This window comes from Erythrolamprus reginae, unplaced genomic scaffold, assembly GCF_031021105.1.
Source record: "Erythrolamprus reginae isolate rEryReg1 unplaced genomic scaffold, rEryReg1.hap1 H_32, whole genome shotgun sequence".
Classification (NCBI taxonomy): domain Eukaryota; kingdom Metazoa; phylum Chordata; class Lepidosauria; order Squamata; family Dipsadidae; genus Erythrolamprus; species Erythrolamprus reginae.
In genome coordinates, this window is record NW_027248487.1 from 145,912 (window position 1) to 166,264 (window position 20,353).

At 43.2% G+C, this 20,353-nt stretch overlaps 1 protein-coding gene across 1 annotated transcript in view; it reads left to right on the forward strand.

Annotated features, from left to right (window-relative positions):
• Nucleotides 1–20,353, forward strand: part of LOC139155603 (NACHT, LRR and PYD domains-containing protein 12-like) — a 41,105-nt gene that overhangs the window by 3,274 nt on the left and 17,478 nt on the right. The window contains 6 exon segments of the mRNA XM_070730802.1: nt 67–360; nt 4,947–4,979; nt 7,202–7,949; nt 7,951–8,676; nt 8,678–8,866; nt 20,135–20,212. Coding sequence (XP_070586903.1) covers nt 93–360; nt 4,947–4,979; nt 7,202–7,949; nt 7,951–8,676; nt 8,678–8,866; nt 20,135–20,212 — 2,042 coding nt within the window. The 5' untranslated portion in view covers nt 67–92.

A 20,353-nucleotide genomic window follows, 5' to 3' on the forward strand; every position in this document is an offset into this window, starting at 1 on the left:
CTTAGGTATGTGATCCTTTCAGACTTCATTTTCCATATTAGTTTAATTTTTTAATTTTAATTTTAGATTGGATATTCTCCATCATAGTTGACATGAGTAGCACTGTGAAAGAAGATATTTACAATGCATTGAATGAACTCATGGAGAAGCAATTTAAAGAATTTAAATGGAGGCTCAATACTATTAATTATGATGGAAGGCCAAACATTCCTATGGCTTTATTGGATAAAGCTGATCTACAACAAGAAGTTGCAGAGCTCCTGATTCAATATTATGGAGAAGATGCTCTAGAGGTATGCATTGATGTCCTTCGAAAATGCAATAGAAATGATCTTGCAAAAAATCTTGAAGAAAATAAAGGTAAGAAAATCCAACATATTACACAAATGTTATCTCTATTTAAGATGAAATCGGCAATAGAGACTTATTCTTTCCAGCTGAATCTTGTTTGGATTCAACCTTGAATCCAATTATTTGTTGTTTATTATGATTAGCAATGGTATCCTGGAACTTCAGAGTGGGACTTTAGTTTAAGATACCTTATGTTGAGCCTGGAATCAAATCTAAGCTAAGCACCAACATTGTAACTCAATTTGGCACTTTCCTATCACTGTCAAATAAAAATGTTAAGTGCAGAGAGGGTAAAAGAACTGAAATTGGAGCATCTTGTTCTAGTTTTGAGCCACTTAAGTCTTGAGAAAATGCCTGGGGTCCTTAGGGGGAGGGGTATTGAATCCTACCCTCTTTTAGATTGATGTCCCTATTGGTTAATTAAGGCCTTCTAGGTGGTCACATGTAACTGAATCCAAGAGATAAAAATTATTTTTGATGGGAGGGTTGATTCTACCTACTTAAAAAGGAAGTAACTGTCTACCCTCTCCTTAATAGAGGACCTATCACTGGATCCAGTTTCAGTAAATAATTTTATCTTGATCTGAACATTTCCCTTTTTTGGAATGTTTTTGACAAGATGATAGACTGGCAACTCTGAGGCACACTGGAGAGAAGAATTATATAGATCCTTTCCATTTGTGTTTCAAGTTGAGCTACAACACTCAGATGGTATTGATAACATTAATAAAAGAGCCTAGCATAGTGACGGCGAACCTTTTTGGCATTGCGTGCAAAAAGTGTGTGTGTACCCTCGACAGAGCTTGCATGTGCTGGCACCCATAATGCAATGCACACCCCATCTGCACATGTGCACACCATGCTCACCCTCTGCATGTGCCATGCATAATGCATGCATATGTCCCCTGCGCATGCATACTCCATGCTCTATTTTGGGCCTAGAAGACCTCCTGCACCAAGCCGGTGCACCTGTTACCACTTCCCAGCCAGCGTGTCTCCATAAGTGAGGAGCTGCTCTCTCCTGGGACAGCTTGCCTCCATGCCGGTGGTTTCTCAGGGAGGGAGGGAGGGAAGCCCTGGCCTACTGTTCCTGCCACTGCCAGGGAAGCAATAGTTCGACTACTGTAACGGTCTCTACATGGGGCTACCTTTGAAAAGTGTTCGGAAACTTCAGATCGTGCAGAATGCAGCTGCGAGAGCAATCATGGGCTTCCCCAAGTATAGAATAGAATAGAATAGAATTTTTTATTGGCCAAGTGTGATTGAACACACAAGGAATTTGTCTTGGTGCATATGCTCTCAGCGTACATAAAATAAAATATACATTTGTCAAGAATCATATGGTACAACACTTAATGATTGTCATAGGGGTCAAATAAGCAATGAAGAAGCAATATTAATAAAAATCTTAGGATATAAGCAACAAGTTACAGTCCTACAGTCAACAGGGGGGAAATGGGTGATAGGAATGATGAGAAAAACTAGTAGAATAGAAGTGCAGATTTAGTAGAAAGTCTGACAGTGTTGAGGAAATTATTTGTTTAGTAGAGTGATGGCGTTAGGAAAAAAACTGTTCTTGTGTCTAGTTGTCTTGGTGTGCAGTGCTCTGTAGCGACGTTTTGAGGGTAGGAGTTGAAACAATTTGTGTCCAGGATGTGAGGGGTCAGTAAATATTTTCCCTGCCCTCTTTTTGATTCGTGCAGTATACAGGTCCTCAATGGAAGGCAGGTTGGCAGCAATTGTTTTTTCTGCAGTTCTGATTATCCTCTGAAGTCTGTGTTGATCCTGTTGGGTTGCAGCACCAAACCAGACAGTTATAGAGGTGCAGATGACAGACTCAATGATTCCTCTGTAGAACTGTATCAGCAGCTCCTTGGGCAGTTTGAGCTTCCTGAGCTGGCGCAGAAAGAACATTCTTTGTTGTGCTTTTTTGATGATGTTTTTGATGTTAGGTGACCATTTTGGGTCTTCAGATATGATAGAACCTAGAAATTTGAAGGTCTCTACTGTTGATACTGTGTTGTCTAGTATTGTGAGAGGTGGAAGGGTGGAAGGGTTTCTCTTAAAATCTACCACCATTTCTACGGTTTTGAGTGTGTTCAGTTCTAGATTGTTCTGGTCACACCACAAGGATAGTTGTTCAACTTCCCGTCTGTATGCGGATTCATCATTGTCTCGAATGAGTCCGATCATTGTTTAACAGATGGATCGTTTGAGATGCAGTCATTAGTGTATAGAGAGAAGAGAAGTGGTGAGAGTACACAGCCTTAGGGGGCACCTGTGCTAATTGTACATGTATCTGATGTGATTTTTCCTAGCTTCACCTGCTGCTTCCTGTCTGTTAGGAAGCTTGTGATCCACTTACAAGTGTGTTCAGGTACCGCTAGCTGATTTAGTTGGGTCAAGAGAATGTCCGGTACGATGGTATTGAATGCTGAAGTGAAGTCCACAAAGAGGACCCTAGCGTAGGTCATTGGAGATTCAAGATGTTGAAGAATGTAGTGTAGAGCCATATTAACAGCATCATCTGTTGATCTATTTGCTCAGTATGCAAATTGCAGGGGGTCTAACAGTGGATCCGTGATGGCTTTCAAATGGAACATCACTAGCCTTTCAAAGGTTTTCATAACTACAGATGTTAGAGCAACTGGTCTGTAGTCATTCAGTTCCTTGATGGAGGGCTTCTTTGGCACTGGGATGATAGTCGAGCGTTTGAAGCAGGAAGGAACATAGCACAACTCAAGTGATTTGTTGAAGATTTGGGTGAAGATGGGGGCCAATTGGTCAGCACAGACTTTTAAGCAAGAAGGAGTTATCTTGTCTGGGCCTGGTGCTTTTCCAGGCTTCTGTCTGAGAAATAGATCTTTCACTTCCTTTTCTGTGATCACTAGGGGTTGTAAACCCAATGGGATGGGTTCAGTTGTAGAAGATTTAGCTGTTGTTGGTGTGTCTGGGATGGAGGTTGTGCAGATAAGTGATTGAGGTTTCTTTTCAAACCTGCAGTAGAACACATTCAGGTCATCTGCCAATTGCTGATCTCCTTCAGCTTGGGAAGGTGGTTTGCTGTAACAGGTGATGTTTTTGAGAGTTTTCCACATATTTGCTGGTTCATTTGTTGAGAATTGATTCTTTAGCTTTTCAGAGTAGTTCCTTTTTGCTGCTCTGAACTCCCTTGTTAATATATTTCTGGCCTGATTGTACAGCATTCTATCACCTTTTCTGTAGGCTTCCTCTTTGGAATAACGTAACTGCTTGAGTTTGGATGTGAACCAAGGTTTATTGTTACTGTATATACTGTATGCCCATGTTACACCAACACTCCGCAGTCTGCATATGTTGCCGATCAGTTTCCAGTCACAATTCAAAGTGTTGGTTATGACCTTTAAAGCCCTTCATGGCATCGGGTCAGAATATCTCTGGGGCCGCCTTCTGCCGCACGAATCCCAGTGACCGGTTAGATCCCACAGAGTTGGCCTTCTCCGGGTCCCATCGACTAAACAATGTCGTCTGGTGGGACTCAGGGGAAGAGCCTTCTCTGTGGCGGCCCCGACCCTTTGGAACCAGCTCCCCCCGGAGATTAGAACTGCCCCCACCCTCGTTGCCTATTGTAAACTTCTTAAAACCCACCTCTGTCGTCAGGCATGGGGGAATTGAGATATTCCTTCCCCCTAGGCCTATACAATTTATGCATGGTATCTTTGTGCGCATGTTTCTTTTTAAATAAGGGGTTTTTAATGACTTTTAATTATTAGATTTGTTATATATTGTACTATTATTGTTGTGAGCCGCCCCGAATCTACGGAGAGGGGCTGCATACAAATCTAATAAATAATAATAATAAAAATAATAGTACAAGAAGCACCATCTCTGGGGGCAAGGAGGTTGCAGTGGCAAGGATGGGTGGGCAACGCCCCCCTCCCATCACCCTCCCCAAGGTAGGGGTGTCTCCCCTGGCTTGGAAAAATCCCCCGCCCTCCAGCACACCTGAAATCCCGAAAGGTTTCTGGACCGGGTGATGGGGCCAGAGCCACACATGCTCCTCCACTCACCAGCTCTCTAGTACGACTCAGCGAAGCCCAAGCGGCTGAGGCAGATTTACATCAGCAACTCCCTGCCTGGGAGGGGGCAACAGTCCCCCAGATCACCCTCCCCAAGGCAGGGGTGTCGCCTTTGGCTTGGGAAAGCACCTCCTCTGGCTTGGAAAGTTGTTCTTAGTAGCACACAGTCCTTTAAAAGAGGAGGATGACAAGAGGGAGGTGAAGCTGCTTGGAGGAGGAACTCCTCCTTTAAAGGAGAAACTTCCTTCCCACTCCATAGGATGCCAGGGATTCCAATTAAATTTATAAGTCTTCCTACCTGAGCAGGCTTCGTGCATGGCCCCAGAGTTTCCTGCAGCCGCCTGGAACTAAAAACGGGCTGCAGAGAGAAGGAGCACCAAACCCCCGTATGTCCCATATTTCTGATAGCAGAGATTACTGAAGCCGCCTGGAACTAAATACGGGCTGCACATGGAAAGCACCCTCCCCCCTGAATTTTCCATATTATTTTTTTTTATAATGTGTGATTTACTAATTCTATTTCATCTTTAATTGCAGGTGTTGATGTTCCCCAACTTCCAATTTCATCAGGTAAGTTAGGAATCATTCAAAGGATTATTGAATTACGTGTAAAACTAATATAGCATCAGCAGTCCCTCCCTTCTCATTCCCCTTCTATGCAAACTACTGTAAATATTAATCACCTCAAAAATCTTGATGGGGAAAACTCCAGGATGGTTTTGCAATGCTGACCAGGAGAAAAAGAAGGGAAAGAAGAAAGGAAAGAGAAAGGGAAAAATTTAAATGATCCCTGATTTTGAATTTCCCAAAAGGAAACTCAGTTATTCTTGGTATATCTCCAAAATGGCAATGCTTATTGACTATTTTTCTGTACAAATGTGTTAGGGATCTACAAGTAAAAAGTATTATTTTATGTTGAAAAATTATGTTTAATAATCTATATTATTAAACATTTTAATGTAGGTTTGATGGCAAAATGATTAATCTTTTGTTGTTAAATTGGATCCAGCATCTACTGATTTATTCTATTCACTTTTTAAAATGTGAATAGAATGGTTTATTGCATTGCATCAGTTTAGAATAAGAAAAATTATAATAAGATAAAACATTTCCTGAAATAATGTCACAATATTCAGAAATATAATTGTGACAGGGTTTATGTCTAATTTAGTATGTTTTGAGGACAGTGCTTCCAAGAATACCTCGTCTTACAAACTTAATTGGTTCCCGGAGGAGGTTCGTAGGGCAAAACATTCGTAAGACGAAACAATTTTTCCTATAGGAAACAATGTAAAATCAATGAATGCGTGCAAGCAAAAAAAAAAATATTGCAAAAACAGCGCTCCGCTGGGCGCCACCATCTGGCTGTCACCTTTTGAAACAGCCGGGCGCTTCTCAGCGTTCTCACAAATGCCGAACCCGGAAGTTTGGCAAAAGTTAGGGTTCGGGTTTGGGAGGCTGCCGAGAAGGCCCGCTGCCCGGTTGTTGCCATTTGAAACAGCCGGGGGGCTTCTCAGCGTCCTCACGAACGCTGAACCCAAACTTTTGCCAAACTTCCGGGTTCAGCATTTGGGAGGCCGCCGAGAAGCCCCGCCGTCCGGCTGTCAGCTTTGCAAGAGAGCCGCGGAGCTGTCGGACGGTCGAGAAGCTCAAACGGAGGTGGGGAATCCCAATAGGGAATTCCACGGGCGGAGCTTTGACGTCATGAAGACGTCATTCCTGGAGTCCACGTTTCGGCCGGCCAGGTAGGACGTCTCCGCGACATCAAAGCTCCGCCCATGTATTCCAAAAGACTGTATTCGAAAAGACTGTAGGAAGGAGAATTTACATTGAATGAAGTTGCTCCAAATTTGTTATCATCAGAATATATGCATAATGGTGTAATTCAGAATTATGGAAACCCAAGCCACTTTTTTCAGTAACAAGTGCATCTTTTTCAACACCCCCCCCCCTTTGATAATAATACATTGAAATAGCTAGCTTGAATTGAAGAGCCCCATAAAAATTATAAAATAATATATTTAATTTATGGACAATCCATCATCTCTGGGTTTGTGTATATTTGTATGTGTTCTCTGAATTAGAAAAAAAAACATCCATATTAAATATGAAATATGCTGGGGATTACACCAGGAGTGGTTCCGGTTTGTTTTGCAGCCAGTTCGTTCAGGGACGCATTTGCGCATGCACACACATGTTATATTCCATGCATGTATGTGCACATGCACAGTACTTGACTTTTGTGCAGGCAATGAAGCAAAAACCGAAAAGAATCAGTTCAGGAGCATGGCCTAGGTCGCTGCTGGTTCTAGTGACCTAGGTCGCCAAGCTACTACCGGTTCCATAGAACTGGTCCAAACTGGTTGGGACCCATCTCTGGATTACAACAATTATGGAAGTATCAATCATATCCCAAGGGGTAATGTTTAAAAATTTCCATTTATTGAAGTCCAAAAAAAAAGATTTTTATATAACCTATAAGTATTTAATAATAATAATAATAATAATAATAATAATAATAATAATAATAATAATAATAATGCAATCATTTGAGAAACATTATGTGGAATAAAAGAGTTTAGAATGATAAATATTTAATGTATTGATTAACAAGAATTTTTCTATTCTCATCAATTCTAACAAACCAAAGTATCCTACAACTTCCCTGAATTCATTAATTCAGAGAGCAGATGAGATGGTCCCAAGAAAAAGATACAGAAACAAAACACTTAATTGCATGTCTTATGCAGGCTTATTTTTAATGCTTCTAATTCCATTCATTGTTTCCTTAGAATACAGAAACTACATTAAACAAAAATTTGCAATGATCAAGGATCCGAATGCTATTCCTGGTGAATACATGCCCCTAAACCAGAGATATTCAGAGCTAATCTTGCTAGATTATCACCAGTCAGAAGAAGAGAAAGAAGATGAAATTCTGGCAATGGGAAGGGAACATCTTGAAATCATCAGCAAAAGAGCTGAGACTTCAACCAGCATTGAAACTTTATTTAACCCTGATAAATATGGATTAACTCCACAAGTTGTTGTGTTGCAAGGAGCTGCAGGAATTGGAAAAACAATGATGGCCAAAAAAATCATGTTTGACTGGGCTTCTCAACAACTTTACCAAAATAAATTTAATTATGTTTTCTATGTTAGCTGCAGTGAGATGAATTTCCATTCAGAGTTCCAGAAAACTAGCATTGCAGAAATAATTTCAAATGAATGGCTCAAGTGTCAAAAAGTGAAAAATGTCATTCAAAACATACTGAAGAATGAAGAGAAGCTTCTGTTCATAATTGATGGGTTTGATGAATTAAGGCATTCCTTTAATCAGACTGAAAACTACTGTTGCACTGATCCCTGGAAGAAGAAGCCAGTGAGAATTATTTTGAGTAATTTAATTCAAAAAAAGATTCTTCCTAAATCCTCTCTTATAATCACAACAAGACCAACTGCTTTGGAGAAACTCAATCAATTTTTAGAACATCCACATTATTTTGAGGTATTGGGGTTTTCCACCAAAGAGAGAGAAGAATTTCTACAAGTTTTTTGAAAACAAAGACCAAGCAATGCAAGCTCTCAGATTTGTTAAACAAACTGATACTATTTTCACCATGTGTGTGATTCCTCTTGTGAGCTGGATTATTTGCACAGTGATGAAACAGGAGCTGGAGAGAGGCAAGGATCTCCAGAAGACACCATACACCCTCACTGCAATATATATGCTATATTTCTCCAGTTTGTTAAAGTTTCATCATAAAGAATCCAAACAGGATGTCCAAGTAAATGTTAAAGGTTTGTGCTCCTTAGCTGCAGAGGGAGTCTGGATATGGAAAATATTGTTCATGGAGAAAGATGTCAAGAAGCATGGTTTAGATCAAAGAGACTACCTCCCCCTCTTTCTAAATCAAAATGTCTTCAAAAGAGACATTGATTGTATTCAAACCTATAGCTTCATTCACTTAAGCTTCCAGGAGTTTTTTGCTGCTTTGTTTTATGTCCTAGAAGTAGGACAGGAGCACCATTCTGAAAACTGGAATACAAATTTACAGACACTGTTAGAGTGTCATAAATCTTTTAGGAGTGATTTTGCAGTAGGATTTCGCTTTCTTTTTGGTTTTATAAATGAAGAAAAAAGAATGAGACAGCTGAAAAAAGAATTTGGATGGGAAATTTCTCCTAAGAATAAAGAGTTCTTATTAGACTGGGTGAAATATAAAATTGACAAAAGAAAAAAAGAAACATTCACTTATTTATATGAGACAAGATGATAATTTTGTAAATGATGCACTATATGGTGTCACTAAAATAAATTATCGATGCAACTCTGATATGGAATTGATATTCCTGGCCTATTGTATACAACACTGCCAAAATTTGAAGGAATTCTATATTGAAATCCCTACATTTCCATATCGGGAGGAGGAAAAAATATTTTTTTCAAAAATTGAGTAAGTATTCTTTGTAAGTTTATAACCCACTGGGCATTTAATTCAGCTTCCAATTCTACCACCACTAGTCTCTAACCTATACTCTTAAGTATAATAATAATAATAATAATAATAATAATAATAATAATAATAATAATTATTATTATTATTATTATTATTATTATTATTATTATTGTTATTATTATTATTTATTAGATTTGTATGCCGCCCCTCTCCAGAGACTCGGAGCGGCTCACATCAATACCAAAAGTATAACAAATCCAATATATTTAAAAGACATCTAAAAAAACCATAATTTAAACCATGCAACACAATCATACCATACATAAACAATATAAACCCAGGGGTATCTCAATTTCCCCACGCCTGATGACATAGGTGGGTCTTCAATAGCTTATGAAAGGCAAGGAGGGTGTGGGTGGTTCTGATCTCCGCAGGGAGTTGATTCCAGAGGGCTGGGGCCACCACTGAGAAGGCTCTTCCCCTGGGGCCTGCCAGACGACATTGTTTTGTCGATAGGACCTGAAGAAGGCCAACTCTGTGAGACCTTATCAGTCGCTGGGATTCGTGCGGTTCCAATGGTATTCTGGTCCGATGCCATGTAGGGCTTTATAGGTCATTACCAATGCTTTGAATTGTGACCAGAAACTAATCGGCAACCAATGCAGGCCGCAGAGTGTTGATGAGACATGGGCAAATCTAGAGAGCCCCATGATAGCTCTCACGGCCGCATTCTGCACGATCTGGAGTTTTTGAACACTCTTCAGAGGTACCCCCATGTAGAGAGCATTGCAGTAGTCGAACCTCGAGGTGATGAGAGCATAACAATAGACCAGAAAAATGTCACTTAGAAGTATGCATAAATGTCTTTGAGCAGCTAAGTTAGAGAGCTCAATTCTTGGCAGTGAAGACGTTAACAGTGAAGGAGTGAAGATGGCTTTGGCTAGGTAGGCTCAGAGGATGATTAACTGAAAACAAGCAGTTGTCCAATAGCAGTCAATCTCTCTTGCACTTAAAGAACCTAATAATGATATCACTAGGAAGTGCTCAGTTCAAGATCAGAGAGACAATTGCTGTTGAGATCTAGAGGATGTAGTAATTTTAAATAAACCACCAAAAAGGGCGGAGGGTGATTGTTTTATACATAGCCTGACACTAATGTCTTTAATGATTGATTGGAAGCTCTCTTGGCCACAGCAAAGGCCAGTATCTCTCTCCCTTTTGTTGTACATACTCCTGGTGAGTTGGAGGATGATGAAGAAATTGAGGACTCTGATACAGATAATGTTTATGAATTAGTGGTGGGCCCGGGGTTACAGGTAGTAGATCGGGTGGGAGGCCAGCCACAGGATGGGGCTATGAGTTCACGATCTAGCGAGGAAGAATCAGACGTTCACTGGGTAAATCCTAAATTCAGAAGGGTCCAAAAACGTAAGGAACAGGTGTTTGGAAGAAGATATTAAGGGGAGGAATGGGTTAAATACTGTAGTGACGTATTTGGTACGTCAGGGGGTCAGTGGGGAAGAAGGGTGGAGTTTCAACATTGCAGAGAAAAAAGATGGAAGGTTTCCGTTCAGCTTCCAAGTAAGCAAAAGCATTCTGTGTTGATTAACAGTCATTTCTGCTGTTTTAGAATCATGCTGTGAGGACATAAATCTTGTTAATTGGAGAAGGCTAGAAGGAATGCGAGGAATGCAGTTAAAAAAGATAGGGGGCTGAGAGCAATGTGCTAGTATGAAATGTGTTTGAATACGGAAGGGAAGAGAATAAAATGGAGTTTCTTTGTTCATGAAATACTGCATTTAGTAAGAGTTATTTGTAATTGCTAAAGTTCTACCAGAAATCAGAACACCTTTTAACTAAAAAGAGCTACATTCAACACCCTTAAATGCTCCAAAGTATATAAAATTTTCATCTTAAGTTGCAGATAGCATAAGAAGATGCATCCGTAATAATTGGAAACCTCTTAAGTATCCCCCTTTAAAAAGGTCATTTTGAAATTAGCAAGTTTAAAAAATGGACTATATGGTTTTATCTTAGAATTTTAATTCAAACGCTACCTCATTTTTGATCTTAAATAAGGAGTTAGATTGAGAATTTAAAAGAATTCCTCCCTGTGGTGTGACTTGGACCAGTTCTTAGAATATTTTCTCTGCTTCAGCACTGAATTGATAAAGAAAATATTTTCTAGTGTTATTGGGAGAATGGCTATACTGAATACTGTAGGATTAACATTTAAGGGAACTCCTATTAATTTTGCAATACTTTTTAAAATACTCGTGAACTTTTGCTTAAATGTAGATTGAAACATGGATAATTTCCTCATTGTAGTTTTGAGCTGTTTGTTATCTACTGAAAGTGAAGCTGGATGAAGAGCTTTTTCCAGATTTCAGTGTCTTTTTCCGCTGTAGTCCTGGGGTGAGCTCATGTTCTGCTCAGACTGCTCACTACAGCTCCCAACGAGACCATTTCCTGCTTATTTTATTCCTCCCATCCAGGGGCGGGCCACTATTCCAGGTGCTACCAGAATGGACTGGGAGCACTCGTGCCTAGTGCAGAATTCAGCTTTTGCGTATGCGCAGAAACTTATGCGAGGATGCCGGTGTGTGAGATTTCTTTTTCTTTTTGCTTCTGTGCAGGCGGAAAAGCAAAAAGGCCTGCAAATAGGCCAAAACAAGGTAAGTGACCACCGCTGCTTGCCGCCACTCCCACTGCTCACTCACTGCCTGTTCACTGCCGCTCGCTCCACCGCTCCCCCTCTTACTCCACCGTAAGCGGCAGCTCCGCCACGAGCAGCCCGCTCACCCCCCGTTCTGCCACCCGGCCCAGCCCTTAGCTTGCTACCTAATAATGGTAACTGTAATTTCCCCCAAATAGAATAGAATTTTATTGGCCAAGTGTGATTGGACACACAAGGAATTTGACTTGGTGCATATGTTCTCTAAATCTTTCTTCATTTTTTTTATAATTATCATCTTTTATTGAATAAGTAAGCCAAATTTGATCTCTTTTTTCAATTTGCAGTCCCAATTCTTTCTCTAATTCTTTTGTGTTTCAGTTAAGTTCCTTATTAACATTGTAGTTTTCTCTATTAATTTTCAATCTTGCCACTACCTGTATACCAAATTCTCCTATTTCTTCCATTAAAATATTTCCTATCTCCATTGGCTCTTCTATAAAGAACATTAGGTCATCTGCAAATTCCTGTGTTTTATATTCTTTGTTTACTTTAAGTCCTTTCATCTATTACATCTAATTTGGGTTAAGAGCACTTCTAAAGTCAAGATAAAAAACAGAGGTGACATCCTTGTTTTACTCCCTTATTTATTTCAAAATTCTCTGTATTATTCCCATTAATTATCACTCTTGCCTTTTGCATCATGTATATTGCTACTATCATTTTCTCAAACTTCCTTCCAAATCTCATATCTTTAATTTGTTGGAATAAGAATTGCCAATTGAGAATGCTTTCTGGGCATTCAAAAATATTAATGCCATTTTTTCAGGATGTGCTTCATAGCATACTAGAATATTTAACACCATCCTCATATTATTCCTAATTTGCCTTGTAGCTAACATCCCCCCCCCCCCCCATTTTGGTCTGAATATATTATCTGATTTAATATCAATTTCAATCTTTTTGCAATTATAGTGGTATTTTTTTTATAATCTGTGTTCAACAATGAGATTGGCCTATAATTTTTTGTTTGTTTGAGGTCTGTACCTTCTTTTGAAATGAGAAATATATAGGCCTCTGTCCAGGAATCTAGTAATTTAGTTTTCTTCAATACATCATGATATACATTCAGTAACATCAACTCAAAATCCTCATACAGACTTTTAGATACTTCTCCCAGCAAACCATCCAGTCCTGGTGTCTTATTATTTTTTTGTTTTTGCACTGCTCTTCTTAATTCTGTTGCTGATATCTCTTTGTGCTATCATTGTTATTCCGGAGGCTGTTATTCAGGAGGCTTCCCTGAAGCTTTTGGAGTGCAAAAAAATGGCCCAACGGGTAAGAGAGAAGTCTGTTTTTCTCAACTTTCGGTTTGCTCATTGAGCCATTTTTCACCCTCCAGAGGTTTAAGGGAAGCCCCCCCACAAAGCCCCCAGAAAGTGAAAAGAGCCTTCCCCAAGACAAAACAATCAGCTGGCCAGTACATGCATGTGCACTGGAGTTGACAATGCCTTACATACCCTTTGAGATATCTCTGCATGCCACCTGTGGCACACATGCCATAGAGGTTCGCCATAATTATTATTATTTATTATTATTTATTAGATTTATATGCCACCTCTCTCCGTAGACTCAGGGTGGCTCACAACAGTAAAACAATGTATAACAAATCTAATAATTTAAAATCACTAAACATACACACAAAAATACCATGCATAAACTGTATAGGCCCCGGGGGAGGTGTCTCAATTCCCCCATGCCTGACGGCAGAGGTGGGTTTTAAGAAGTTTATGAAAGGCAAGGAGGGTGGGGGCAATTCTAATCTCTGGGGGGAGCTGGTTCCAGAGGGTTGGGGCTGCCACAGAGAAGGCTCTTCCTCTGGGTCCCGCCAAACAACATTGTTTAGTCGATGGGACCCAGATAAGGCCAACTCTATGGGACCTAACCAGTCGCTGGGATTCGTGCGGCAGAAGGCGGTCTTGTTGCAACTTGCTGGGACAAGAGTTACACTAATATCAAAGAAATGGTGGGGTTGAATCATTAAAGAAAGGATGCAAAAGGAGGGGGGGAAATGAAATGCAAATAGCAAGATTTTTTAAAAATATATTTTTAAAAATACTTAAATAGTATTGTTAAATTGTCCCATAATGAATTGTCCCATGTCAAGTTGACTATGGCAAGTGGACTGTGTCAAGTTGGCTGAAACAAGTTTATTTATTTATTAGCTTTGTATGCCACCCCTCTCCGAAGACTCGGAGAGTTGTCCCATTCTGTCCTGGAACTTCTCTCTGAAACCCTGCTGCATCCTGTTCTTCATTTAATAATTAAACCAAGGGCAGAATGAATGGGGCAGTCATAAGCCAATTACATTGGCACTTCACTTGACAGTGTCACAATTTCTGAATGTAATTGGCAGGCTCCATTATTGTTGCTAGTTGCGGACTACCAATTTCTATAAACTTTTCATTTACAAATGATCTTTTTCTGTTATTAATTTCCCATATTGGAACATGAATAGATTTTTCTCCACTTGCACTGCTTCGGAGAGTCCAACATGGGTTAATCTTCAGCCTTGCTGGAAGGGACTGAGTTAAAAATTAACATATTTTACTGGTCCAACCCCCATGCTGCCCTTCCTGGGTCAGTCTAAAAAAAACTCAGTCATAGTGAAGGGACACATGAGTTTTCCCTCCTAGGATTCTTGGAGTCTAGGAGTGGTTTTTATAGATGTTTTTAGTACTTTGATTTGTTTTATTAAAGAATATGTCTTGTTACTAATAATTTCTTTTTCTCTTTCTGTTTTTCAGATTCATGGAGCAGCTCACCTCGGCGGGATTGGGCCCCTGCTCTGTGGAGCATTGCCCTTAAAAGTCTTCCCAGGTCGGAGCCTCTTCCCTGCGTGGGTACAGCTCCTGTGACCGGGTATCGCTAGCGAGAAGAGGTCCCTGGCCTGCGCGGCCATACCGTCTTTTAGAGCGATTCTTAAGACAAGGATGGAGGAGATTCGAATTTCCCGCCACAGCTCGCTACCAACGGAGGTCCCCGGCCTGCGTGGCCATACCTCCGAGGATGCGATTTCTTCGCAATATTGGCCAAGGGAAAAGCGGAGTTTTCAAAATTCCCGCCAAAAACGCCGCCCAGAAACGCAGCATTCGGCCGATTCCCGTTGCAGTTTGAAACGGCCAATTTAAGGGCGCGGCCATGGGAGGCGCGCTATACAGGAGGCCGCCATATTGGGACTGACCCATAGAGGTCGACTTCCGCCCACCAGAGTCGGAGGGCTAACGGAGAGCCCGACTCATTCCTAGAGAGGCAGGAAGCGGATATCCTTTCCTTCACAGGAAAAGGCTGCCCTCTACTGGCGGTGGCCATCTTTTTGCTCGGTTACAACTTGTTACGCAGCAAAAAAGTTTCCTCTGCACTTTGCATTATCGGAGGCTCAAATTCATTCCCGATGGCGGATCTTCCACAGCAGGGGCCAGCAGAGCCCCCATCTGTAAAGGCCAAGGAGAAAGCACACTCCTCTAAGGCAAAATCGAAGACCTCTCAGTCCTCATCTGGCTTAAGAGAGGCAGAACGTCGAATTAAGGCGTTGGAAGAGCAATTAGAGGCTCAGAAACAGAGCAATGCAGCTTTGTCATCGATGCCAGGTCAGACTGGGGACATTATAACCGGGACCCCCCCCCCAAGACTTCCTGAGGGAATTGGGTTGGCCACAGACAAAGACTGGTCACCGGATAGGTTTGGGGGCCCATCCCAGGTGGCGGAATCAATAAGACCTGAGAGTGCCAGGCCATCTCCCGCTTCTTCCGCATGGCACATGGCACCACAGCCTACAGCCACGTTTACCCCAACAGCTGCAGGACTCAGATCCTCACCAGATACCTGGCAAAGCCTACCACCTGCCTTGCAAGATATGAAAGCTTCAGCATATTCGCATGGCATAGTAACTGGTGTACAACAAGCAAGTGCACCCCCTGCCTCTCCTCATCCTCCTCCTCCTCCCTCTCTACAAAGGAATATCTGGGCAGCCCCAGCTCCTCCATCCCCTACTCATGATTCCTTCCTAGAGGATCCTGCATTCAGAGGACAAGGCTCAGAGCCAGATGATGGCCTATCTGAGGATGAGGGAGCACCCCCAGAACCACCAACTTATACAGGCCTCTTTAGGCCCTCTATTTTTCGTGTACTGCTGAACAAAGCAAAGATGGCTGTTGCTCTGGGCACCCCGGAGAAGCCCACAGATACAGCATCGGTCCCTCAACCGGCCTCAAGGGTGCTCACGGAACTCCAAAGGGATGCTGACCTTATTCCGGCTCCTAAGCTTTTCTTGGACAATGTTAAGAGGCCCTGGCAATATCCAGCAGCCGCTCTAGGCCCAACAGCTTCTGAGCGTAAATTTTACGCATTTGAGCCAGAACTGGAAAATTTACTGGAATTTCCATCGGTGGATGCCCCAATTGCAGCCTTAGTATCCAATGCATTAGTTCCCTCCGACGTGGCTGATGGCCTAAAGCCGGAGGACCGGAGGGCGGAAACAATCAATAAAAAGGCTCATCAGATGACGGCATGGGCTCTTAAAGCAGCTTCAGCAGCGTCATTTTTTAATAGGGCCTCAGTCCTTTGGCTCCAGGAAATGCTTTCGAAGCTGGGACCTGAGGAGGGCCGCCTAAGACAAGATCTTAACAAGTTGCTTGCTGCTGCAGAATTTTCGGCGGATGCCACTTTGTCAGCTTCTCGTTTTTCCTCACGAGCCCTAGCAGCAAATCAATCATCCCGTCGCTTACTTTGGCTCCGGACCTGGCAGGCTGACGCCAAGTCCAAAGGACGTTTAGCCTCGGCCCCATTTGATGGATCAAAATTGTTCGGAGAATCTCTTGACAAAGTCCTCGTGGAGGACAAGGACAAGAAAAAGATCATGCCTAGAACCTACAGACGGCAGGAAAGACGCACTGCCCCGTATTTTAGGCGCCAGCCCTTTCGAGCTGAATCTTCCTCCACTGTACCCCAGGTTGGAAGATCATATACCCAGGGGTCTTTCTCTCAACAATCCTACAGAGGAGACAGGAGTACCTTCGGGGACAGGAACAGGCAGTTCCAACAAACGAGGAAGACCTATAGAGGTTCCAACAGGGGAGGTTTTAGAAGGAACAAATGACTTTACCAAGACACTCCCCATAGGAGGACGGCTGCAGCATTTCACCGCCTCCTGGGCGTCTATATCCACAGACACTTGGGCTCTAAATACTATAGCTCAGGGACTCACCCTGGAGTTTACCCAAAAACCTCCAAACAGATTTCTGGAGTGCCCAGTACTCTCCAACAATCACAAACGCAACCTCCTTTACCAAGAGATTCATTATCTATTTCAAATCGGTGCCATCGAGACGGTCCCACCGCACCAGCAGGGGCAAGGGTATTATTCCATCGTGTTCATAGTACCCAAGTCCTCGGGAGGTTGCCGCCTCATTCTCAACCTGAGGCAGTTGAATCTATACATAAAATACCGCAGGTTCAAAATGCACTCGCTAAGGACCATACTAGCAGCTATACGTCAACAGGACTGGTTGACGTCAATAGACCTCAAAGAAGCATACCTACATGTCCCAGTGCATCCGGATTACAGGAAGTTCCTCCGGTTTTGTTTCGAAAACCATCATTTTCAGTACAGGGCCATGCCATTTGGCCTATCGTCAGCACCCAGGACATTTACAAAATTATTGGACATACTCACCGCACAGCTCAGGAAACGTCCTCTACGCCTGATGGCGTATTTGGACGATATCATCGTACTGTCCAACAGCCCCAGTCGTGCACATCAGGATCTGACAGAGACTATGGACACCTTGGAAAGTATGGGGTTCTCTATCAATTACCAAAAGAGTCACCTCATACCAACCAGGTACTTACCCCACCTGGGCACCAATATAGACACCATGGCAGGCAGGGTCTTCCTGTCATTGGACCGTCAGGTAAAGGTCAGAGCATTGATTTCAGAATTGCAACACAGCGCTACAACAACGCTGGCATTCCTATCCCAACTGTTGGGAGTCCTCATCTCCTGCATAGACATTGTACCCTGGGCCAGGCTCCATGCCAGACCACTACAGTGGTTCCTCATTCCGTTTCAACGGAACAGAACCAGCCACTCTTCCAGACTGGTCAAGGTCCCGCCAGAGGTACGCCGATCACTCCCATGGTGGAAGTCATCAGCCCTTCATCAGGGGTCGCCGTTCCTGTTACAACAGGAGGTAACCATAACAACGGACGCGAGCCTCTCAGGTTGGGGGGCTCACTCCAACGTAGGAGTGGCACAGGGTCTATGGAGTCCGGAGGAACTAGCATGCCACAATATCAATTACTTGGAACTCAGAGCGGTTCACCTGGCGCTCAGACACTTCTCAGGACTGGTGAAAGACCGGAGTGTACTGATACTCACAGACAATGTAGCGACAAGGGCGCACATCAATCATCAAGGCGGCACGAGATCAGGTCTACTGATGAGAGAATCCCAGTCTCTATTCAGGTGGGCAGAGCGGCATCTCGCATCCATACGAGCGGAACACATATCCGGCATCTCAAACATACAGGCGGATTGGCTCAGTCGGACCACCATAGACCCGACAGAGTGGAGTCTGAGCACAGATCTATTCCTGGACATCGTGCACAAATACGGGACTCCGGAGGTGGACCTATTTGCTACATGCCACAACAGCCACCTACCAAGGTTCTTCTCGAGGTTCCCATCACCAGGAGCGGAACAGATCAATGCGCTAACCTCCCCGTGGCCGGAGGGACTGCTGTATGCATTTCCCCCGGTCTGCCTCATACCAAGGGTTGTTCACAAACTGCTACAGGAACAAGCAGAGTTACTTCTAGTGGCCCCTCATTGGCCCAGACGCCCTTGGTTCGCGGACCTCATGGACCTTTCAATTTCCCCCCCGTGGCGCATACCACACCACAAGGTGGTACTGACGCAGGGGTCGATTTGCCATCCAGACCCCCAGTGGTGGAGTCTTGCCGTGTGGCACTTGAGGGGGAGAGATTAAGGAAGGAACGGGTCCCGGACAAAGTGATAACCACCATACAAGCAGCGCGCCGTCCCTCCACGACGCGAATTTACCAGGCAACCTGGAGAGCTTACTGCTCCTTTTGCAGAGGTCGCAATCAGGACCCTCAGTCACCATCAGTAATCCAGATCCTGGAGTTCCTGCAGGAAGGATTGGACAGGGGATTAGCTCCGAATACACTTCGCAGACAGACGGCGGCAATTGCCACTATTCTTAAAATGGACTTTTCTACTCCGATTTCACAGCATCCGTGGATTCGGGACTTTATTAGAGGGGCAGCGAACATCAGACCTCCTACTATACACCGTTTTCCCACATGGGATCTGCCCCTAGTTTTGCAAGCCCTCACGGTGCCTCCCTTTGAACCCTTAAGGGAGATTCCGCTACGGCTGTTATCACTGAAGACGGCATTCCTTACCGCAATCACATCAGCAAGGAGGGTCTCAGAGCTTTCTGCCTTATCAGTAAGACCGGACTTATGCATATTCCACACCAACAAGGTGGTCCTCCGGCCAGACCCTTCCTTCTTACCAAAAGTGAACACGGTCTTCCATAGATCTCAAGACATTGTGTTACCAGACTTTTGCTCCCAGGGCTCTCACCCACTGGAACTAAGATGGCACAAGTTAGATGTTAGACGGGCCATCAAAATTTATATACGACGAACTAACACCTTTAGAAAAACGGAAGCCCTATTCGTCTCATACTTTCCAGCATCTATGGGAAATAAAGTGTCACCCAAGACAATTAGTTGCTGGATCCGCTCCTGTATCATCATCGCTTACAAATCAGGGTCTACACCAATACCTCAAGGCATCACAGCACATTCAACGAGGAGTGCGGCCACATCGGCGGCCTGGACAACACAGGCCCCAATCGATGATATTTGCCGTGCGGCAACCTGGGCCGCACCTAATACTTTCATTCGACATTACAGATTGGACACTTTCGCTTCAGCTGAAGCGGCCTTTGGACGCAGAGTACTGCAGAGAGTTTGCACCGATACTGCGCCCCTGGTCCAGCCTTCCCCCCCCTAATAGTTCAGCTTGGGTATATCCCATGTTGGACTCTCCGAAGCAGTGCAAGTGGAGAAGAACCGTTGCACTTACCTGAACGGTCTTCTCGCTGCACTGCAAGGAGAGTCCAAACCCGCCCGGCTATGTTGGCCCAGGGTCACAGGTTTGTCATAGTTGGAGTTTAATTCCAGTTTAGTTGGCTTAATAAAGTTCTTTGGTTTACTATCACTATGACTTCGTTTTATTATAAGACTGACCCAGGAAGGGCAGCATGGGGGTTGGACCAGTAAAATATGTTAATTTTTAACTCAGTCCCTTCCAGCAAGGCTGAAGATTAACCCATGTTGGACTCTCCTTGCAGTGCAGCGAGAAGACCGTTCAGGTAAGTGCAACGGTTCATTTATGATTGCTTTACAAATAGACTGGCATGCTAATTATAATTGTAAACTATGGAACTGAAAATATTGAACAAAAAGTGACAGCAAAAATATATTTCCCCTTATAGGGAATGGAATTTGGATGAAAGGTATATGGAAGATTTCTTTAAAGCACTGACAAAGCTGAGAAAGCTAAGAGATCTGCGGTAAGAAACTGCATGAATTTTATCCTAAATGTTATTGATACAGAAACCTATGCACAGGGGTGGGTTACTGCCTGAACGGGGGGGGGGGGGGGAGACGACAACGACGACGCAGTGGGGTAACAAAAATGGAGCTCCACCCCA